At 44.3% G+C, this 23,492-nt stretch overlaps 2 protein-coding genes across 9 annotated transcripts in view; both read left to right on the top strand.

Annotated features, from left to right (window-relative positions):
• Positions 1–23,492, top strand: part of LOC125723039 (signal transducer and activator of transcription 4-like) — a 340,474-nt gene that overhangs the window by 4,273 nt on the left and 312,709 nt on the right. For 2 of the 4 annotated variants that reach the window (XR_007386778.1, XR_007386742.1), the window contains exons 5-24: positions 880–972; positions 1,058–1,136; positions 1,304–1,389; positions 1,620–1,771; positions 2,640–2,798; positions 3,376–3,468; positions 3,792–3,851; positions 4,148–4,168; positions 5,566–5,659; positions 5,981–6,025; positions 6,518–6,601; positions 6,694–6,792; positions 7,087–7,222; positions 7,382–7,434; positions 7,994–8,088; positions 8,440–8,576; positions 9,046–9,237; positions 9,786–9,828; positions 10,967–11,072; positions 11,253–11,364. Coding sequence is in view for 2 of the 4 variants with exons in the window: in XM_048999580.1 (XP_048855537.1) it covers positions 880–972; positions 1,058–1,136; positions 1,304–1,389; positions 1,620–1,771; positions 2,640–2,798; positions 3,376–3,468; positions 3,792–3,851; positions 4,148–4,168; positions 5,566–5,659; positions 5,981–6,025; positions 6,518–6,601; positions 6,694–6,792; positions 7,087–7,222; positions 7,382–7,434; positions 7,994–8,088; positions 8,440–8,576; positions 9,046–9,237; positions 9,786–9,828; positions 10,967–11,072; positions 11,253–11,276 (1,851 nt within the window). In the remaining 2 variants the exon portion in view is untranslated. Of the gene's footprint in view, positions 1–879; positions 973–1,057; positions 1,137–1,303; positions 1,390–1,619; positions 1,772–2,639; positions 2,799–3,375; positions 3,469–3,791; positions 3,852–4,147; positions 4,169–5,565; positions 5,660–5,980; positions 6,026–6,517; positions 6,602–6,693; positions 6,793–7,086; positions 7,223–7,381; positions 7,435–7,993; positions 8,089–8,439; positions 8,577–9,045; positions 9,238–9,785; positions 9,829–10,966; positions 11,073–11,252; positions 11,898–23,492 lie in introns of those variants that run through there. The other 2 variants (XM_048999580.1, XM_048999487.1) reach the window with 1 other exon arrangement.
• LOC125722826 (signal transducer and activator of transcription 1-alpha/beta-like) lies at positions 14,294–23,487 on the top strand. 5 transcript variants are annotated; one of them, XM_048999187.1, is made up of 24 exons: positions 14,298–14,505; positions 15,312–15,443; positions 16,440–16,584; positions 17,254–17,349; positions 17,473–17,562; positions 17,698–17,776; positions 18,105–18,199; positions 18,301–18,452; positions 19,260–19,418; positions 19,588–19,680; positions 19,795–19,854; positions 19,951–19,980; positions 20,068–20,158; positions 20,320–20,361; positions 20,791–20,874; positions 20,964–21,062; positions 21,153–21,288; positions 21,491–21,546; positions 21,688–21,782; positions 21,966–22,105; positions 22,269–22,457; positions 22,545–22,617; positions 22,788–22,884; positions 23,300–23,487. In XM_048999187.1, the coding sequence occupies exons 2-24, from the start codon at positions 15,316–15,318 to the stop codon at positions 23,321–23,323; spliced, it is 2,253 nt and encodes a 750-aa protein (XP_048855144.1). In that variant the 5' UTR covers positions 14,298–14,505; positions 15,312–15,315; the 3' UTR covers positions 23,324–23,487. The 5 variants fall into 5 exon arrangements, with proteins under 5 accessions (XP_048854984.1, XP_048855063.1, XP_048855144.1 ...); XM_048999027.1 differs by having other exon boundaries at positions 14,294–14,505; positions 22,788–23,487; XM_048999106.1 differs by having other exon boundaries at positions 14,297–14,505; positions 21,691–21,782; positions 22,788–23,487.

Raw genomic sequence — 23,492 nt, 5'->3', positions numbered from 1 at the left:
TAACCGGTCAGTCCCTGCCTATACTCTGCATTGTGTTTTGGGGTTTTATCAGGTGTGTGTGGGGTGCAGAACGGAAGGGATATTACAGACGCCGTTGTCGTTCCCGAATTTTATTGAGCCTGTTGGGAACAATAAGGAAAGGGGTAAACTTCATATGCTCTGGCCCTCTCGCTCTCTCTCTTCCCGCGTGTGCAATACACCAAAGGGCCGCCGGCGCGCCAGAGGAAAAACGCGCATTGTTCAAACTAAACATAAATGAGAAATGATACAGAAAATAATGTTAATCTAATACCAATGAAAACATACCTGTTGGGAACAATAAGGAAAGGGGTAAACTTCGTATGCTCTGGCCCTCTCGCTCTCTCTGCACAAAGTAAAACAATGTATATACTTATGTATAGACATGTTTTCTATCCCCTGCTTATGATAAATAATAAATCAAATAATTATACAACTGATTTATTAACTCCGGGGACCCTGCCACTAGATCCTCACCTCTTCCCGTGTGTGCAATACACCAAAGGGAAGAGGAAATGAGGTCGGGACCCTTATAAAGGGGAAAAAACAGAGGGAGGGATGATGCAGGACAAGAGCATCATGGGAAGTTTAAGGGATATTGTACCCATCAGGTTAAACAGAAAAAGGAAAACAGAATCTTGTATAATTTATAAATTAAAAGTAAAATAACAACCTGTTACACTGGCCACCGTCACCGTGCGTTTGCCTGAGGTATAAATAGGCACTGTGCGCTGATACGTCCCAAGAGTTTTCAGTGACAGTGCAGGGCGTGTGTATTAGTTATAAGAAAATTCAAATGTTCTGTTTTCACTTAGATGTTCCTTGAGTCTACATCGGCAGTTTTTCCTCTCTTCATAACAGGGACCCTTGGAGAAGTCAATGCAGAACTCCGTCGCATTCGAGCGACACAAGAATCTCGACAACCGTGTGGCGGTGATAAGGAGCAGCGTGCAGGTGACAATGGGAGATATACCTGGGACACATGGTCCTGTCTATAGTGTGCTACATAGCTAAGAAACCCTTCTCCTACCTCTCACAGATGGTGGACCAGGCTGTGAAGTACCTGGAAGACATGCAGGATGATTTTGATTTCCGCTTCAAGACGCTGCAGTCTCGAGGTGGCCGAAATAGGCACCTTTAGCTCTGGGCAGAGAGTCATGTTTAATTGCATGTATCTATGGATATATGGACATTTCAGCTGCTGGATGAACTAGTATAAAATACTATGAAATAGTAAAACATAATATCTATAGGTTTTTCAACTGGTTGCTCCTGTTGCCATCAGATCCAGCGGAGAGGAACAGCATCTACATGAAGCAGGAAGTGACAGCTCTCCAGGACATGCTGAATCGACTCGATTTCAAAAGAAAGGCAAGTTCTACACAAAGCAGCATTGAGGCTGTTTCAGACTCATCACTCTTTGTTACTGATGATGTCTTCTATTTACCCACATGATTTAAGTGCCTCAGATATGCCAGTCATCCATCCATCAGTCCATTACAGGGCCTTTGGGACATCCAGTTTGTGTTTATTTTAATTTAAAATAAACTGAGGCCTAGTTCTAGTTGTTCAGGCTTGGACCAGGTTTGCTTTTCCATTAGGAAATCCTGACCAAGATGACGGATGTGATAAAGGAGATTGATGCACTGATGAGCGCGCAGCTCATGCCTGAGCTCATGGACTGGAAGCGGAGGCAGCAGATTGCCTGCATTGGAGGCCCGTTGCTCACAGGCTTGGATCAGTTGCAATACTGGTATCACTCACCGCTCACCCTGCTGCATTGACACTACTATGATTATTCCTTATTAGTATTAATCTTGTTTTTTTCCAAAGGGTCTTTATAGAATAAAGAAGGCTATATGTGTTAGTAAAGTATTATGAATTTACATGAACATTCTAGGCCTCAAACAAATGTCCTTACATGAACAATCCAGGTCTCAAACAAATATTCCGGGTCTTTAAATGATATTCCTACACAAATATTCCAGGTCTCAAACAAACATTCTCGGTCCTTGCATGAACATCCCAGGATTTTACGCAAACGGTCTAAGACTTTTCAGTAACATGTAATGATTTTGTATATATGTATCAGGACATTACACATGGTTTATGGATGCTTCAGTCAGCTCCATTTGGACCCAAGCCTGTTCCCCTCTTCATGACACACTGGCACTTGGCAGCATTTCATTAAGTTTCAGTACTGCATTTATTTACTGATAGAACATTAAATGTTTGAGGCCTTCCAAGTTAGTGATATAATTCTGAGCCACTGGAGTCTGCTTTGTAACTACCAACGATAGAGTGCACCAATGTGGAAATTTTGATAAATCATAAAAACATGTTTTGGTACTTTGAGACATATTCTAAGTGGTAAATAAGCTCATGAAATCCCTTGTCCTCCGCTTTGGAAAATGGCTGATCATCCAATACAATCACGTCCATTATTTTAGCTCTGGTGCCACTAACTTTATACGTCAGTAAAGTTCAAATATTGGCTGGCCATTTCAGGCCAAAGCCGATATCTTGATTTTTTTATGTATATTTGCCTCTTCTGATATGTTAACCTATTTATTGTGCATATCTAACCACCAGTTTTTGGTTGGTTCATTCTATGTTCTCAGGTTCACGCTGACAGCCCAGAGCCTCTTTCAGATCAAGAGGCAGCTGGACAAGCTAGGGGACCTGATCCTCAAGGTGACCTATGAGAGTGACCCCATTCCGCTGCAGAAGCCCCAGATGGAGGAACAGGTCAAACACCTCATCTACATCCTCATCAAAAGGTGTGTGACTCTGTTTGTATCTGTCACAGGTTTACACGTTAGATTCAACATTGAAGCTTTTTCTGAGGTTTAAGCAAACAATGTACAATTTAACTGAGATGTAGTCTGGAAAAAGCCCACATATGTAAACAAGTTCATTTAAAATTGAGATTCAACTCCAGCAACTCTGTGACTGGCTAACCTTGCCCAGGATTTAGAACTTATTAAAATGTGTAATGACTAATGTTTTCTGGACATCACCTGAAGTTTTCAGATAATAATTAAAACTATGTTTTTGCCTCTTCAAATGAAATAATGAAATGATGTTTTATTTGCCATTTTCACTAGTTGGAGTACAGGTACATAGGGATGTGTTAGTTTTCGTATATCTCGTCTTGCTCTCCTTTGAAACCCAGACACGTATGGAAGTGAGAGTGAAGCTTGGGATCTGAGTGCAGGATCAGCAATCCATCCAGAACCCCTGGAGCATTTTGGGGGTTAAGGGCCTCACTCAAGGGCCCAAGGGAAAGGGGTGGTGTGGCACATACCATGGGGTCAGGGTGGGTCTGAAACTAAGGTCTGTCCTCTCACTTGCCAGCTCTTTTGTGGTGGAGAAGCAGCCATGCATGCCTACCCACCCTCAGAAGCCCCTTATCATAAAGACACAAGTGCAGTTTACCACAAAAGTCAGGTATGGACAGCCCCGTCTCCTGCCCGCCTGCCTCTGCCTACACCCCCCTGTTCGCCACTTCCTGCCCTCTGCCCCCCCCCCCAATAATAATAATTAATAATAATAGGTTATATTCATATAGCAGCACCTTTCACAATACCAAGTTCGCTTTACAGGAGGGAGGAAAAAAATCAGTAATCAGGAAGGGACAGCAGAAAAATGTTCATAGAAGACAAATGTCTTTGGTTCAGATTTGAAGGAACTTAAGATTGACGTTAACTGTTAGTCTTTGATTTAAGTACCCCCCACCCCCCATTGTCCTTTGATTTTAATTTTATCTTCAGGTTGCTGGTCAAACTTCCAGAAGTGGATTACCAGCTAAAGGTGAAGACCACATTTGACAAGTGAGTTTAGCTGTCAAACTCCATGGCTGTGTGTGCGCGCTTTACTTTACTTTACTTTTTTATCCAGGCCAAGATTTTGTTTAAAGTTGAGTATGAAGAGTCACATCCACATCGTACTCAGCTCGTTGATTGAAACAAAATCTTGGTCTGGATTTGTACTTTCTGAACCTGAACATTCTAGTCTGAATGTTAGGGTCGGCAGCTCCTCATGTGAACCCCTGTGTCTGACGGGGTGAAAGAGACCCCCTCGCCCCAACATCTCTTAACCTGGCCCTCTCCCCCTCTGTTTTCTGCAGGGACCTTCCACCTGGCAGAGTGTAAGTGTTTGTGTTCATATTCTTCCAGGAGTCAAACTTAAGGTGTGTGCGTGCGTGTATGTGTGTGTGGGGATTAGCTTTAAATTACATAGTGGAGACCAAATGTCCTGTTATTTTAACATTGTGTGGACCATTTTTCAGATCCCCACAAAGATCTGTAAATGTAAAAAACTAATAATGCCAAAAAACTCTTTGTTGGTTACTAATGGTTAAGGTTAGGGCTGGGTAGAGGTTAACGTCATCATGTTGGGATTAGAGTTTTCCCCATAGTAATGAATGGAGAGTCTGCATAAAGATACACACACACACACACACACACACACACACACACACACACACACACAGGTTTGTAGTTATATGTGGTCCAGGTTTGCCTTACCTTGTGGGGACCAAATGTCCCCACAACGTGATGACTGCCCATTTTTTCCCTATGAGAAAACTCTATTTTTTAAAAATCCATGACTGCAATGAAAAAACTAAAAATGCAAAAACTCTTGCATTTTGTTTTGTTACTTATGGTTATGGTTGGGTAGGGGGTAAGGTTGTGTAGGATTACAAATTTATAAAATGTTAAATCTAGCTTCCAACGTAATAGTACACAAACTGAACAAGTTATGTACATTGGGTTTTACATTTTGAGGTAAAATTGGTGACATTCTAAGAAGATCAAGTCTTGTACCCCAGGTGTCAGAGACATTAACCTTTTGTCTTTATGTACTTCCTGACCACTGGGTAGGGTCCCACAGTCAATGGGAATGCTAATCTCAAGGCCAGGCTGTGCCTTTGTCTCTATGAGAATGTAAAGGTTTGGGTGATACTGTCAGGCTGATTAGATTAGCACCTATGCATTTGAAAGCCACTGTTATGCTGAGGAGATCAAGGCTGGGGAACTTCCGTTAGCAGGCTGACTCCTGTACTAGACTATGCTTTGTTTAAGTGGTCTCCACCTCTTTGTATCCTCCCCCTCTTGTAAAGTATAAACTCTCCAGAGCTGAGTTTTTAGTCAGACTTGGATGACTACAGCGACGCTCGGCGAGTTCTCAATAAAGAGTAACTTCTGCTTGAATGATATCCCAACGTCTCCTGGTCTCTGAAAAAGTTCCCAACAGTTGTCATAGTTAGCATTAGCATTTTTCCCATAGAAATGAATGAGCGGTCTCCAAAAAGATATGATTACACGACTGTGTGTGTGTGTGTGTGTGTGTGTGTGTGTGTGTGTGTGTGTGTGTGTGTGTGTGTGTGTGTGAGAGAGAGAGAGAGAGAGTGAGTGAGGGAGAGATGGAGGGAAAGAGAATGTGTTACCAGGGGTGTGTGTGTGTGTGTGTGTGTGTGTGTGTGTGTGTGTGTGTGTGTGTGTGTGTGTGTGGACACCGGCTTACTCTGTCTGGGGCCCTTAGGAACCGACAGTTTTTCATCCTGACGAACAACACCAAAGTGATGGATGTGGAGGAGTCATCCAATGGCTGTCTGTCTGTGGAGTTTCGGCATCTGGTAATCGCACCTGGGGCATGGCAAGGATTCATGGGAATCCTAAAAAGACGCTTTAGAAGAATCGCACCCGATAGTGTGAGATGGACGAATGACACAGTCAGGATGAGGTGGTCAGAATGAATCGGTCAGTGTAAGACGGTCAGCATGAGAAGGTCAGCATGAACACTAATTTTGCGCATTTTGCATTTTGTGCAGCTAAGCAATCTATCTGTATTTTCCTTGTGTCGCTCTGAGAAAATGGCTGAATCAGCTGGGTACTCTGAATCAAGCAGCTTGAGTCTCACGTGCGCTAATGTGCTTTTTTTCACCCATTCTCTGCAGCAACTGAAAGAGCGGAAGTTCATAAACGGGACCAAAGGCAATGAGGTGAGACACCAGGCAATTTCTCTCTTTCTGAATCTGCCCCATGGCTATGTCAGCCGGACATGCAGGGTGTGGGAACTCCCGTTCACAGTGTTTGCTGCTGTCAGAATGCAGTGCACGCTGAATACATTTTGTCACCCTTCAAACATCCACTCTTTGTAAGCGGTGTATAGCTGAGGCATGAGGTTTTACGGGGAAACGTTTCTTCAAAAAACCAGTCACACAGAGCAGCTCACAGTGCCTCACTTTTGTTGTCTTCCTACTTTCACTTCGTCCGTAATGGTTGTTTGTGAGACACGGACAGACTAACGAAATTAAAAAGAGCCTGAAACTGAGTCGTCCACATACTGTTTCACTGTCCAAGAACTAAGCCTCTGCAGAAGGAAGTAAGAGGCTGGGCTGTGCCGCATTGCACCGCACTCCATCTGGTGAGAGGAAGTCAGGGCAGGGCAGAGTCTGTGAGTTCTGTTAAACGGCTATGTCTGTTCCTGTCAGGGGCCTCTGACTGTGACGGAGGAGCTGCACTCGCTCAGTTTTGAGGCGCAGTTCTGTATGCAAGGCCTCAACATCGACTTGGAGGTCAGTAATGGACAGAATGTCACCTGTGGTCACTGAAATCAACCCCGCTCCCATAGCATGTTCTGCCTAACTTTGTACCTCCCCCCCCCCAGACCTGCTCACTTCCCCTGGTCGTCATCTCCAACGTCAGTCAGCTTCCTGGGGGATGGGCTTCGGTCATGTGGTATAACCTATTGACAGACGAGCCCAAGGTGAGCACTGCTTACACTGGCAGTTTCAAAATAGTCCCTTCAACCTCTGCTACTGTCAGTGTTGACCTCAGAGTTGAAAGACTGGTTTGTTCATTGGAACAGATTTAATTGATAAATATAGGTAATGGTCCTTTTGCTGTAAATGATGGTTTTTGCAACTCCACTGTTGCTGGTCTTGCTGAGTATGATTTTTAGAGGAGTCCATCCTAACTGCTTAAATTTCTACCCAAAAAAGTTCTTTATATTGATGTGGGAATGACACACGTGTCCCCTGTCTTGTCCGCGCGATCCCAGAACCTGTCATTCTTCAGCAATCCATCGCGTGCTACCTGGAGCCAGCTGTCCGAGGTGCTCAGCTGGCAGTTCTCCACATTTGCGGGGCGCGGCCTCACCCGGGAGCAGTTGAGCATGCTGGGAGAGAAGCTTCTAGGTGAATGCCCTCTCCAAGTTATACATCTACATGCGCCCCTGGTGTTATTTTTTCATGTTCCAGCAAATGATTGTCAAGCACTGAAAACAGCAGATGTCAGTGGTGCACTGATCACACCTTCAGTTTTCACTGAAGTCTCTCTCTCTCTCTCTCTCTCAGGCCAGCAAGCCTCCCACAATGATTGCCAAGTTTCTTGGTCCAAGTTCTGCAAGGTAGCTCATCAGTGGCTCCGACACCTTCATTGGCTTGATCACAGGCAGGGGTTTTGCTAGGATCTTAAGACATCAGAGCCCTAATTTGTCCAAGGGTCATCATTTTGTATTCTCGCTCTCTGAAATTAAGATGTTCAGAACATTGTGAAGGTTTTGGGAAACCCAGCCTTGAACAGGACTGCAGTGATGGCTGTTAAACCATCTGAGCTAAAAGAATTATTAGAGGCTCACATGGATTCATTCAGGGCTTCAGCCCCCCCAGTGCCCCAGGCTTGTGACGTGCGTAGGGTGTTAGATGAAGTACTAAGTTATTCAGTTTCAACATTTATTCTGCTTACTGGTTTGTAGTCTGTGGGTGAACTGCATTTACTGCTGGGAACCAATCCAGATCTAATACTCAGTTGCCATGGTTTAGCAATCACAACGGCAGAAATCTCCAAGTCACCTTAAGCCATGTAAGAAAGCAGACCCCCCCCCCCCCCATAAGTCATTACATCAGTTTCCATACAGTGCTTGAATTCAAATCTACTTCATGTTCCTCTGCTTATCTTGTCCCCAGGAGAACATCCCAGGGAAGCCATTCAACTTCTGGATGTGGCTTGACTCCATTCTGGAGCTCATCAAGAAACACCTGCTGCCTGTGTGGATTGATGGGTAAGCATAGTTGTTGTGTGCATCTCTGTGGGGCACAGGATGGAAAGTCCTGGAAAGTTGGCATAATGTAACTCATGCCTCAACACACCATGTTACTAGAATGATTGAGATTAATCTCGAAACTTAAGGGTACAACAGAAGGGCCCTATTCTGATACCAATGTGTGTGGGAAAAAGCTTGAGGAGTCTAGAAGACTCGGGGAGCTGAAGATGTTCATCTTTGAAATGTTTGAGGTCTTGATATGAATGGTGCCTTCCAACTGTGGATGGGTCGTTTTATTTGTACCATACCTTAAATGTATGCCTACAGATCATATGTTTGTCCAGAGTGAGACTGTGTCCCTGGTCCCAGGTACATCATGGGCTTCGTCAGCAAGGAGATGGAGCGGGCTTTACTGAAGGAAAAGGAGCCGGGCACCTTCCTACTGCGCTTCAGTGAGAGCCACCTGGGAGGGATCACCTTCACGTGGGTGGAGCAGGGAGAGAATGGTGAGGACAGCGCTGCACACTGGCACTTGAATGTTCAACCAATCAGGTGACATGTTGAGCTGTCTGGCAGGAACCCCCCAGATATGAACTTCAACACAGAGACATCTGCTGCACCCTACCTAAACACATCAACCTGTTCACAAGAAAAACTTGACTAATGAGACTAACATTCAAGAAACAAATAAAAATAAAAAAGACAGTTGGTATGGTTAATTTGTGTCACTGTTGCAGTACCCCAAATTATCTCTTGTTCGTATTCTCATTTTCATCATTCCTACATACTTATTTCAAATGCTCCACCAAACCTCACACTGGCCCCACAAATTCGATTTAACATGAAAACTCAGCTTCAGCAGTTGAGCCCAGAATTATAATATGAATCTAAGACATGATGGACAGTAAATGACTCTAAAGGCAAGTCTTGCTATAGGTGGTCTTTTCTTTAAAATCTGATGAGCGCTCTCTACAGGTGAGGTGAAGTTCAACTCCGTGGAGCCATACACCAAGAGTCGCCTTAGCGCACTGCCATTTGCCGACATCATCCGCGACTACAAAGTGATCGCCGATGGGATTGTGCCGGAAAACCCACTGAAGTTCCTGTATCCAGACATCCCCAAGGATGAAGCCTTTGGGAAGCATTACAACAGCCAGCAGAGCAAAGGTTTTCCAACATTCTGGGGCGGCCAAAGCTATGGGAACAAGCTTTGGGACCTTTTCCTGAGTTTGAGCCACCAGCTAAAGCATAAATGCCCCACACCGACATTTGGGTAGTGTGGCAGTCAAGTGGGTCAATCCATCCACTTTATCCTGGGCAGGGTGGTGGGGGGTGGGGCCTAGAGCTGTGAAAGGGATAATGTAAACAGATATTTCTAGTAATACAGCCTTGCGTCAACTTTGGCCCGGGACCACCAGATGCAATTCAATTTGGGCATATCTTGTTAATGTAGCTGTCCATGCATACTATATTACAAGTTAGATATGGACAGTGAGTTATTATCTGGCTGGCAGGCTACCCATTCTCCTGCACCTGTTACATAATTTCTTATGGACCTTGAATGTAAACATGATAGGGCGTGACTGGATCAGGCGTGACGCAAGAGGGTAGTAATAATAATATAATTGTAATGACAGGAATAGAAGATAACATTCTGAGTTTAATGGCATTTTATAATATCGTTTTATGGTATTTTTTTTGTTTCTTTTAATCAGCTTTTCCATACATCCCTTCTGTCCTGATTCCAATATCCTTGGTGTAAGTATTCCATTACTTTTTTTGGTTGGGGACAGGGGATGGGGGTGCTGCTGAGTCCTTTTGGCTAACTTTCTTTTTTGGTCAGTTTTGATCAGCCTTATTCATGGCCTTGTAACAACAAATTATGTAATAATGCCACATTATGTAATAAGTCGACAGAATGTAACAAACTGAATAACGATGATGATGATACTAATAATAGGGTAATGTTTCAATATAAAATTATAATGTTAAAATAATGTTGCAATATAAATTCATCCATCCATTTTCCAAACTGCTTATCCTACTGGGTCGCGGGGGGTCCGGAGCCTATCCCGGAAGCAAGGGCATGAGGCTGGGAACAACCCAGATTGGAAGCAAATTAGGAACAGCATCAGATGGACAGTGTAGGCACAGATGCTGGAGCTAACATTTTATTTATTTAGCAGATACTCTTATCCAAAGTGACTTTTTTTGAGAAAGTAGGGTCCCTGGAGCAATCAGGGTGATGGGCCATGCTCAGGGGCCAATGGTGAAATAACTCTGCTGAGTCTGAGATTTTAGCCAGCAGTCACAGGTTCAGTATAGCGCCCTAACCTGCTGAATCACAAATCCATCCATCCATTTTTCAAATCGCTTATCCTACTGGGTCGCGGGGGGTCCGGAGCCTATCCCGGAAGCCATGGATGGGGGCAGGATGGGGGACCAGCCCATCGCAAGGCACACTCGCACACCATTCACACTCACATGCACACCTATGGACACCTAAACTCCAGTTAGCCTCAGCATGTTTTTGGACTATGGGGGGAAACCGGAGTACCCTGAGAAAAACCTATGACGACATGGGGAGAACATGTAAACTCCGCACACATGTGACCCAGGCGGAGACTCGAACCCGGGTCCCAGAGGTGTGAGGTAACAGTGCTAACCACTGCACCACCATGCCGCCCCTGCAATATAAATTATAATATTAATCTATATTAATTTGTAACATTTTGTCAAGTTATTACAAAATACAGCATTATTACATAATGGAAAAGGTCTGCTTTTGTCCCATATTGGTAACAAAATAACTTTGGTCACGCTAGATCACAGCTTGTGGTCAGATGCCTCTGATGGTGCTTTGAACTCAGTTGAGTGTTTGTGGTAAACCTTGCAGCTCCAGCGTGACACCACCCTCCTCCGCTTCCCCGGAACCACCCATGAGCCCCGGCATGTTCGACATGCTGAATCAGCAGCTGGACCCCTTCGAGATCGAGACTGCTGTAAGTCTCTTGGTTCTTTGAAGACAGGACAGCATCGGTGCCACTGCCACCTTCAACTTGTTCTTAAACTCTTAAGTCTTCCTGATAAGTGTCCACTGTACTATTTTGGATGTGCATTTGTGGGAGGAGGTGTTTGTATCCTGGTACATTCTAGGTATTGTGTCTGTATTTGTATTACAGATGAGTTCACCGTACTCAGAGTAAGGAGGAGAATAGACCAGTGACATCATCGGACATACTGGCCTGTCATCTGTTCTGCCAGAACCATCAACAGCATTTTCACTGTTCTGTTATGTACTGTACAGATAATGCACTATTCCCTTTTGAAAATTTGGAATCCGTGCTTTAAGTTTAGATGCAGTCAGAAATCATGCATTTTTAATGTATATGTGATCATGTTTTATTTCTAGGCTCCTGCTTTTATTTTTTCTTTTACAATTTTAGAGCTTGTAAAAAGCATTTACTGGGTATTTTGCACTATATTCTTGCTATAAAAAATGTGCAGAGTCAACTTCTGCCATAACATTTCTGAATGTGTTTCATATGACCCTAATGAGATGACTTTTCAGTCACACCCAGTATTTAAATACCTTTCAAGCAAATTATAATCAACTATTACATTTATGTAAATATTTCTTAGCTCAAAATATAAACACTGCAAATTCTCTAGTTGACGACCTCCGCCCGGTATGACTTTGGAGTTGTGAACAGTGCTTTATTTGTCTGTGATCTCCTCACAAAATGTTGTATATCTGGCAAATTCTTCCTTAGTAAATAAAATTAATAAATGACTCAAATATCAGGATTAAAAGTTTCAGATTAGCATCCAGTATCATCTTGTGCCTGTTTGTGATGGAGAGAGCAACCAGTGCTCTCCTAGCATTCCAAGCCATCTGCCAGATTTTCACCTCCAGCACAGCTGATTCAGATGATCATGAATATTGATAATTGATTAGTATGATGTTGGAAAAGGAGATTGGAGTGACAAAAAGGGTTTTCAGAACCCCTACAGAGTGTGCAGTTGTTAAAAAGTCAGAGAAACGCTGGTGTTACACTATATTGACAAAAGTATTGAGACACCTGGCCATTTCACCTACAGGAAACTTTAAGACATCCCATTCTAAATCCATTGGCATCAATATGGAGTTGGTCCCCATTTTGCAGATATAACAGCTGTCACTCTGCTGAGAAGACTTTCCACAAGATATTGGAGTGTGTCTGGTCAATTTGCCCATTCATCCAGAAGAGCATTTGTAAGGTTTGGCAATTATGTTGGATGTGAAGGCCTGGTTCACGAACTACATTCTGTTTCATCCCAAATGTGTTCGACGGGGTTGAGGTCAGGGCTCTGTGTGGGCCAGTCAAGGTCTTCCTCACCAAACATCCACCCATGTCTTTATGGACATTGCTTTGTGTAGTCATGCTGGAGCATAAAAGGGCTATCTATCCCCACACTGTTCCTACAAAGTTGAAAGCATAGAACTGGTCAAAATGTTTTGGTATGCTGAAGCATTAAGTTTTCCCTTCACTGGAACTAAGGGGCCAGGCCCAACCCCTATGTAATAAACAACCCAATATCATTATCCCATTCCATGAAGCTCCTGGCTCATAGGTTTTACGCTGGGGTAAATGCCGGAGGAAGTTTGGAAGTTATTGAATCAAGAGTGTCAGTGACATTTATGCACTATGCACCTCAGGCACCTGGCAACCTTCTTCTGCCACTTTGTGGCTGAGTGTCTTTTGTTCCTAAACGTTTCCACTCTAACTCTGCGACTCTAACTCTAATCTATATTAGAAAAGTGCGTAGGTTCTTACAAAAAATGTCATTGCTTCAAAAGCATTTGAAATAGCAATTACTCTGAAAATGTATATTAAACCATAAGGAACTATGAGACATGCAGTTTTTGAACTGTTCAAGTGGTGATTCTGATTTAGTCGCATAAGTTATTGATAGAAAAAAAAAAGTTTTTGATAACCAGTAATGTGAAATTGGAACCACGATGGAAACTTGAAACTTGACTCGGACTCTAATTTTGTGACTCGCGAACATCTCTGAACAATACTAATCCTTTTACTGGCCTTTGACCAGTTTTGACATTTACAGTTACTGTGGGTGAAGAGAACAGACTTTATCTCCATTCAATCAAGATTTTTAGGTGGGGGTGGGTAATATAGTCTTGCAGTGGCTGGCATCATTCATGCCCTAAACTCTGTGATGACTCAGTTATCTCGGTCACCTCATTTATTGGAAACTCCCACATCAACATAATATTAATATCTGACTTCAAACAACCCTGAAATGGTCCCCAGGAGAGAATGTGAAGAGAGACACATCTCCCCATCCCGTTGTGTACATGACCAGAAAGTCAATCTGAAAATGGGCTGCAAATGTGTTGTGAAGCATCTTACCACTGGTAGCCTAAATTACCTTCTACGATTATAAACATCCTCAATATTATGTATTTGTGTATTTGTAACAGCTGAAAAACACACTGAAAATTGGCTTTTGAAAATTGTTCAAATTTGTGTTCAAATAACAAAACAGCAATGAGTACAACACCTTCTACATGCGGGAAAAGAAAAAAATCCCGAAACATGTTTTGTCCTTGTTTCATATATTTATATATATATATATATAAATCAGCTGTTTCTATATGGATATGTGAATGGCATATCTAAACTCAAATCAAATGGGAGGAACTTCTAAAATTAAACCCCAAGGCAAATGAAAGAGTAGAAATTTGGGTCAGGTGTTTCGATTGTTTTTTCACTTGCTGTCATTCGGGTGTTTCTATTTCCAGGAAATCTCATGGTTTCAGCAGCATCTAGCAACGCTTGTTTCGCCCCCCTCCACATCTTATTCCTACTAGTCATACTTCTACTTTATGTATTTAAAGATCATCAAGTGAAAACTTCTCATAACGTAGTATTACATTCATTCGTATGTGTCGGTTAAGAACATTCATAAATGTTACATATTTGTACATATTTTATTATAAAAATGTGCCAAGCATTAAAACAATTGCAAGTGTCGATAAACAAAAAACATATACAGACTCCTCTTCCGGGAAAAAAAACTTAACTACGTTATTTGATTTGCGGTGCCTGCGCCTACGTTGCTTTGTCTCGCGGAAGATACAAAACATTCACCAATCAGAAAAGAGGGTGGACACAACTCTCTCTTCACAGATTAGTTCTTTGACGCAAGCGGTGAGTCGCAATTGGACGAGATTCATGTCGATCTTTGGAATTCGGACACTCACGTGTAACGCTGACTGCGGTGCGATAAGATAGGAAATGATGTAAACAAGCCCGAGATCTCCAGAGGTCTGGGAAAACGAAGTGCTTCTTACTTTTTTTTAAATATATGTATATTTCCTTTTATTGTTCTGCAGGTATCGTTTACTTATTCCCCTTCGATCTTCACGGAAAGGTAAGCGAACCAGAGCTTCCTACGGTTAGTTAGTAGTGGCTTCCTGTAACTCGGCGGTCCGGTCTTGCCAGTATATCTACATGCACACAGAGCCCTTGTGAGAGCCGCGCTTTGTCTTGATCTTTTTATAATGGCACGAGTTCAACAGGCACCAGGCTTACCTAACCCAAACCAATACCGCGTTGAACTAGGTAGTAGTTAGACCGGTCTGCAGAAACGCAGTGGACACGTCTGACATTTGCTCACGTGCATGGTGATTTGCTGACTGTGGCACCCTCCACTACAGTAAAAGCCAGCATGCACATCTAAACAGTGTCGTTTGAATGGAGTTCTTTAACCCGTTGCCCTCACATCTGATTACATCCTCGTGGATTCATAGCTGAGTGCAGGAGGTACCCAACACATAGGATGATGCCTGGAGTTTTGGCGCTTAGGGAATCTCTTCGTGATGCATCGGTATCGTTGATTGTTTTGCTGTATGCCTGGAAATTGTGTTAAATCCTACTCGTCCTGCAGCTTATTGATCATCATTATTTCTGCTAAACTACCTCCTGTCAGTGTGGGGTGGATGGTGAATACCCTTACTACCGATAACATCATTGGCGTCGAGTACAAGAAACAAACTTCTTTTTGTGGAGATATACTGATAACTCTCTACATTCAAAGTGCCTCATTTTCAGATACAGTGTAGTCTGTGTGGCTTTATGCATTGAGGGTGTGGACAATGCTATGATGATGGCCCCTATCTTTTCTGAAAATCTTCTCATCTGTGTGTTGGTCTTTTGTCTTTCCTGCTGGCTCCACAGGAGAATGGCCCAGTGGTACCAGCTACAGCAGCTGGACTCCAAGTACCTGGAGCAGCTGGACCAGCTGTATGATGACACCTTTCCAATGGAGATTCGCCAGTACCTCAGTCAGTGGATCGAAAGTCATGACTGGTGAGCGTTGGATAAAGCTGGTTGTTTAGATTGGCTTATATTGAACCTGGTTCCCAACTATATCACTTGTGTTTGATGTGTTTTTAGGGTCAGGTAACCCTACAAGTATGTATTTGGGACCATATGTCTTGAGTGATTATGTATGGTAAAGCTTCTTGACATCCGTAGCACAGGGTCTTGTATCACAAAGCTGATTCAGGGAAGTCAGGATTTGAAAATAAGTTCTAGCTTGTTTAAACCAAACAAATTTTAATCTGAGAGAAACTCACGGCGCTGAGAGACATATCAAGGAAAGTGTGGTTTAAGCAATTGACTGTGGGGGAGAATATACACCACATTATCAGATTATGTACATTTTTACTAAGAAATTCGCAGCGTGTATCAGATTACGTACATTTTTACTAAGAAATTCGCAGCGTATATTCACCACCTGTGGCTGTAAGAGCGACAGCTATTGAAGATAAATTGCGCATGTGAAAATTTAAATGTTAATTAAAATTTACCCTCACCTCTTTTCCTTATCTAATAACAAGATTTAGCGTATGTAGTGAAAGAGCTCGAAACGCAAAAAATTATCTATTATCTTTGCCTGTGCATGAAAGGTCAGTGCATAAAAACTGACTGGCTTCTTGCTTGTTGAAAGATATTACAACCTATGGAATATACAGCTAACTTTGTCGTAGTCATAGGATTCCGTTGGACAAGCCATTCTGAGAGTTTGAGAAAGCCTGTCAGGTAATTTATTGACTGCTATTCTGTGATCCCGAAATGTAACCTGCTCCGGAGCAGATTTGCCCTGTAGTGCGAGTTACCATAGTGATGTGTATTGCTTAAAAGTAAACCGGTGTTGTTGTATCGGAAAGCCAAGGTTACTGTGATGTATCCTCAAAGTTATCCAGCTAAGGAAGGAATCCTTCTGTATGATACAGGCCCCAATTGTTTTGACTTTCATATGACCTGTGGGTGGGGGGGTGGCCTGGTCTCTCGCCTCTGCAGGGCACTGGTGGCCTCCGACATCTCCCTAGCGACCGTGCGCTTCTACGACCTTTTGGCCCAGCTGGATGACCAGTACAGTCGCTTTGCCCTGGAGAATAACTTCCTGCTGCAGCACAACATCCGCAAGATCAAGAGGAACCTCCAGGTCCGTGGAGCCGGGCGAGGTGTGGCCTGTGGAGGTGCCGTTCTGACCTCGTGGGTCGACTGTCTTTGTCCTAAACCCGGGTGCCCTTCACTGTACTTCTGAATTTTTCATATTTAATTCTCTGTTCCGCTAAACTGAGATATGTAACCCTGATACAATCCATACTTACATGTATGGCTGATCATTGCACATTGCATGGTTTTATGTGCACCCACTCTGGAAGTAATCAAGGTTTTGGTTTGACATAGGTTGTTTATAGTTAATGTCATGATACTGTTTAATGTGCTTCACTTGCCTGTGTATGTCTTGGCTGTTCCTGCATCTAGAAGCTGCAGTTTTCAGCCATTTTAGCAATGGATGATAATGTTTGAACTTAACTGATCTCATATTGCATGCGATAAAACCCACAGTCTCTCAGCAATGGGACAGAGAGGATGCTGAAACAATGCCCAGGGGGCTGTCCTTTGAAGTCAGACTTAGTGCAACTGAAATTCAAAGACACTCCTTGAGGTCTCCAGCTATGATACCACCTCTAGATGTAGGGAGTCTCTTTTTTGTTGTTGTTGTAACAATGTTATGCCACGAGTGAGCGGACAGACAGTGTGTAAGATTTGGTCCTGGATGTTCTGCTCTTTGTGTGACAGGTATGTGATGCAACTGTTTCTGCAGGATAATTTTCAGGAAGATCCTGTGTACATGGCTATGATCATCTGCAGATACCTGAAGGAGGAACAGAAGATTCTGGAATTAGCAAAGAACACAGAGGTGTGGGATGGGGGAGTCCACTCAGTTGCCATTAGTGGTGTCATTTTTATGATTAATCCTAGATGGCTAAGCCAGATAACAGAGTGTATATCATAAGAGTGACACACTGTATCTGGCTTTTAGGAGAGCATGGGCAATGAACAGAGCAGTCTGGCTGCCGAGAAGCAGAAAGAGCTGGATAACAAAGTTAAATACCTCAGGAGTAAAGTACAGGTGAGAATTGAGGCCCAGATCCTAAAGGCAGAGCCTTTGGAAATAGTCCTTTAATGGCTATTAAGATGAGTCAAACTGATGTGGATGTCTCCTGTGGACGGAGAAGGATACTCTGCTTACTGCCTCCCCATCCAGGAAACGGACCAGAAGATAAAGTCACTCGAGGACCTGCAAGATGATCACGACTTCAAGCACAAAACCCTGCAGAGCAGAGGTGAGAGCATATCAGCCCAGCCCCACATGACGTGACTGAACAAGTGTGTATAAGTGTAGCAATTAGAGATTAAGTTAAGTAGTACATGGCACTCTAAGGTAAACAGGTTATAAACATGTATACATGTCCTGTGGCATTTCTGGAAGCTATTTTTAATGTTGTTTGGCCAGAAAAACTAGACCTTTCCTGATATAATTATGAGTATGTAGCTGAATACCTGCAGTTTATTCATCCTAGGATTGAGCTTTGAAATAAACTTACCCACTAATTTCATTACCAAATTCTTTCACTCGAGCTCCCCTGTGTTTTATTGTGTTATTCTTCCCAGAGCATGACATGGTAAACATAGTGAACCAGAGCGAGATCAGACGTGAGGAGATGGCCATACGGGAGATGTCCCTCAAACTGAGCATAAAGCGAGAGGTAGGAGCCCATTGTCATGGTGAGATTAAGGACAGCCTCATTTGTCAGGCTACTGTGACGTTTAACAAGGCTGACGTCCATTAACATCTGTACTCTGGTAGGAGGTAGTGCGGCAGATGGCGGAGACACTCAACCTGGTGGAACAAGTGGAGTATCAGCTGGTCAAAGACGAGCTTTCTGACTGGAAGCGGCGGCAGCAAATTGCGTGCATCGGGGGGCCCCCAAACACGTGCTTGGATCAGTTGCAGTCATGGTGAGCTTCCTGTAAGGTTGTGCTTCTCAGACAGTATTTCTTTCAAGTATACTCCCTGGCCAGAAGTATTGGGATACCTCTTATTGAGCTGTTTCAGGAACACCCATTGCTAATGGGTGCATAAAGTGAAGCACACAGTCATGCAGTCTCCATAGACAAACATTGGTAGTAGAATGGGTCAAACTGAAGAACTCAGTGACTACGATCATGGCACCATCATAGGACATGACAAATCAGTTGCCCTGTTAGACCCATCCCCTCATACTTTTATTATTGTAATGTGGAAGCATCTAGGACCATCCACAACAGCAATGAAGAGGTCGGCCACACAAGCTGATAGCAGGACCACAGAGTTCATGTCGCACATAAAAATCGCCTTACCTTAGTTGAGGTTTTAGCTGAGGAGTGTCAAACTGCCTCAGGAACCACCATCAGCAAGAGAACTCTCCATCTGCACCTATGTGGCTTATGGGAGATTTCATGGTTGAGTTGCTTTGCGCAGCATTAAGCATCTATTCAGCTGGTATTGAGCACATTGCCATGGAGCAGTGAAAATACATTCTCAAGAGTGATGAAGCACACTTCACTGTCTGGCATTCTGATGGATGAATTCAGATTTGGCAGATTGGAGAATCTTCCTGTTTGAGTGCATAGTGGCAAATTAAAATTTTGGTGGAGGGGGGCATACTGGTTACTGGAGGAGAACCAGCCAGAAATGAAACTGGCCAGAAGTGAAAGACTGGCATGGATGGTTTCGCTTTGAAAAGCATTGTGAAGCCACTTATGGATATCAAGTGTCTCCTGCAGGTTCACTGCCGTGGCCGAATGTCTGCAGCAGGTTCGACAGCAGCTGAAGAAGCTTCAGGAGTTGGAGCAGAAGTACACATATGAGAACGACCCCATCACACTGAAGAAGACCTTTCTGGAGGACCGTTGCATCTTGCTGTTCAAGAACCTTATTGTCAAGTGAGCTGTGCCCTTCTCTAGCATGTGACAGTGACACCTAGCATGGTTTTTCAGGGGCCACAAAGGGGATGCTGTGTAACCTAGCAGTTTAGGAACTAGAGGGATCAGAAGAATGCTTAGCTTTGGGTGGAACCATCTGTATATGAATGAAGATCATTTTTCATTTCAGCTCCTTGGTGGTGGAGCGACAGCCCTGTATGCCGACAAACCCTCAGAGGCCACTGGTGGTAAAGACAGGGGTTCAGTTCACCGTTAAACTCAGGTAGGACCTTCTTGTTCATCATGCTGACATCACAGAACCCTGGCTAGATTCTTTGGAGAACCTGTCTGGGTATTCTGGTGGACACTGTATTTGTTTCCTGTTACTACTGCACAGGCTGCTGGTGAAGCTCCCAGAGTTTAATTACCAGTTCAGCGTGAAGGCTTTATTTGACAAGTGAGTGAGTCTGAATCACTGGGCTATGATCTAGAGGACAGTACACACACACTTTGTCACTATGATCTCAAAACCTCCGGTCCCTTTGTATTTCAGGGATGTCACGGAGAAGAACACTGTGAAAGGGTAAGTCAGTGTTTTCTGGCATCTTCTCTGAATGGACATGGTCAAGGCCATGCTTGCCGTAATTGTGATGTTTGTTTTCTTTGTCAGTTTCCGCAAGTTTAACCTTCTGGGCACAAACACAAAAGTCATGAACATGGAAGAGTCCAATGGGAGCCTTTCGGCAGAGTTCCGGCATCTGGTACGAGCACTTGGAGAAGAGCTTTGTGTAATTAGGGTCTAGCTCACACATCAGGAGCTGTGTAGACACCTTGAGGGCTTCTTCCTGGATGAATGTTGTTCCCAGTTAGTTTGTCATCTTGTGATTTTTGACTTTGTTGACTTCTGACTTTTACTCTACAGCAACTGAGGGAAGCAAAGGCAGCAGGTTCCAGGTCAAGTGAGGTAAGGAGGCTGACAGCTCTGCTAACAGCAGCCAACTCCCAATATTGTTTGGTGTTGAACTGTGATGATGGAGCAGTGTTGTGTGCCTTCTAGCTCAACTACTAACCACATGCTGCCTGTCTTTGTCGCGAGCTGTGCTAGCCGCGCTGCCTGTCTTTGTCGCGAGCTGTGCTAGCCGCGCTGCCTGTCTTTGTCGCGAGCTGTGCTAGCCGCGCTGCCTGTCTTTGTCGCGAGCTGTGCTAGCCGCGCTGCCTGTCTTTGTCGCGAGCTGTGCTAGCCGCGCTGCCTGTCTTTGTCGCGAGCTGTGCTAGCCGCGCTGCCTGTCTTTGTCGCGAGCTGTGCTAGCCGCGCTGCCTGTCTTTGTCGTGAGCTGTGCTAGCTGCGCTGTCTGTCTTTAGCCGTAATTGCTGATCATGGTTACCGTTTCAGGGCCCGCTCATAGTCACAGAGGAGCTTCACTCCATCAGTTTTGAGACCAAACTTTGTCAGCCAGGCCTTGATGTTGAGCTGGAGGTAGGGCTACGATGTGTCTGTGTGGCATGCAGATGATTCTGCCCACCACTTCGATCACCCCCCCCACCTCCTCTGGGTGTCTGCTCCAGATAACCGCCCTCCCTGTGGTTGTGATCTCCAATGGCATCCAGCTGCCTGGAAGTTGGGCTTCCATCCTGTGGTACAACATTCTCTGTCCTGATACCAAGGTTGGTTGGTTCCCTGGTCGCACACAGATATGTGCTTTTTCTCACATATAGTGTTTGACCCCCCTCCCCCCGTCTGTTTCCCTGCTGCAGAACCTGTCATTTTTCCTCAACCCCCCTCCAGTGTGCTGGAGCCAGCTGTCTGAGGCCCTTAGCTGGCAGTTCTCTTCAGTCACTAAACGGGGACTGAACGTGGAGCAACTGAGCATGCTGGGAGACAAGCTACTGGGTGAGTTCTACACAGCACTTCAATATGGTGTAGTGTATGCGTATGATTCCTAATTTCTCATGTTACCGGCTTCAGTCCAGTTGCCTTCCCAGCCCACATGAAGCTAATGACTGCTGTGAATAAACAAGCTGGTTGCCCAGCTTGCAGTTGGTGATTCTCTAGGTTCATTTAGGTTCTGAGTGACTTGGTTCTGAGCTTACAGGTCGAGAGGCAGCTGGGAACCCAGATGGGCTTATCGCCTGGTGCAAGTTCTGTAAGGTAATACTGCTTTAAATAGCCTCACTTGAAGGTGTGTTTTGTTAGAAATGGCTGGGTTTAGTGTGTTTAAAGAAGAGTTGTCTTACACCTGGAATACGACCATGCTTCAGGTGAACACGGTCACTTCTGTGTTTACCCAAGCAGAACACAAATGAGAAGAACTTTCCATTCTGGTTGTGGTTGGAGGGCATCCTGGATCTCATTAAGAAGCACCTACTGCATCTATGGAATGATGGGTAAGCAGACTGACGTGATGTGTGGAGCCACAGAGCGCGTTTGTATGTGAGACATCTATGTTCTGACAGCTGTTTCCTGTCACATGAACACAAACAGGAAGTGAGGGTTTCTAATGGGAGCAGCACCACACACCACTCTCTTCTTTGTTAGACAACCTCCACCTCCACACTCTCCCTCCACAGGTACATCATGGGCTTTGTCAGTAAGGAGCGTGAACGCGCTCTGTTGAAGGACAAGAAGCCTGGTACATTCCTGCTGCGGTTCAGTGAGAGCAGTCGGGAGGGAGCCATCACCTTTACCTGGGTGGAGCGCTCTGTCAATGGTGAGCTACCATAATACATGAGGCCACCAGCTGGATAATGTATCAGGACTTATTTCTGGCTGATCAGCTTTCAAAGAAAAGTGTGTTCTTGGAACATATCCGGGCTGGACACGTAGGGGTGACGGGATGTTGTTCTGCATGCACAAATTTGAAACCTGTACAGATGAACCCGTGGTCCATGCAGTGGAGCCCTATACCAAGAAGGAGCTGACGGTTGTCTCTCTGCCGGACATCATCCGTAACTACAAGGTCATGGCTGCGGAAAATATACCAGAGAATCCACTGGTCTACTTGTACCCAGATATTCCCAAGGATGAGGCCTTAGGGAGCTACTACAGCAAACCCCCTGACTGTGAGTCCAAACAGTGATGATCAGCATTAGTCTCTCTCTGGAATTTTTAAAAGTGGCTGTTGAATGATTCCTTCTTGTTTTGATCAGCCTCAGAATCCATGGACGATGACAGTCTGAGCCACGTCTACTGGAAGACAGCGCTGATCTCTGTGTCGGAGATGTAAGCAGGCCGGCCCGTTTCTGGGATCTTCAGAACAGGGTGGCAGTGGTGTGTAATATAGATGGTGATTCTGATGCCAGGCCCAAGACACATAATGGTGATAGGTCCATTTCAGCTCAGTTTTGTCCCCAGACTGTGTTTTCATACTGCTCTGTTGTCTTTCATTGCAGTCACCCGTCGAAACTTCAGGACAACATACTGCCGCTATCGAAAGAGGAGTTTGGCGCCCTCTCTCAGCTGATCCACTCTGTGGACATGGACAGCACAGTAGGTGGAGCAGCTTTCTGGGCTGTGACCCTCTATAATCAGTCACTGTTATGGTGTTCCCATCATGTCATTATCTCCCAGCCGTTTGTATGTATGAACCTACAGTTATGTTTGACCTCAGAAAGAGCCATTTGCTTTTGCCTTTAGTCTAAGGGCATATGTCATCTTGCTGTTGAACCATGATATGGCATTAGCCTATCAAATTCTTAATGCTGAATCATGCTGTTCTGTTCCTCCTGTCACTTCCTACAAGAGACTTCCTGGCATGCACCTGGGAGTTGGTAAAGCATTTTGTCGTGTTCTGTACAGCTTTTCATTGTCCCACACTGTAAACACAGCAGTCATTTTTAGTCTCTAAAATGCTGCTGATGAGCGGTCTCTACTAGGTGACATAAGTTATCTATTATTCCTCCAGATGTCCACTGCTTTACAGAACTAACCTCCACTCCTGCTGCAACCTGCGTTTGTCCAGCCTGCAGCTGCTTCTCCGGGACAGTGTCATCTACTAGGCACCTGGGCCTGTAATCATTTTAAATCTGCTGTACCGTTATGGTTGGATGTTCCTCTATCTTAATTTGAGGCAATAAATTGATTGTAATATAATCAAT

This window comes from Brienomyrus brachyistius, chromosome 1 (genome assembly GCF_023856365.1).
Source record: "Brienomyrus brachyistius isolate T26 chromosome 1, BBRACH_0.4, whole genome shotgun sequence".
Lineage (NCBI taxonomy): Eukaryota > Metazoa > Chordata > Actinopteri > Osteoglossiformes > Mormyridae > Brienomyrus > Brienomyrus brachyistius.
Note: the sequence above shows the minus strand (reverse complement) of the source record. Positions and strands in the feature narration are given on the sequence as shown.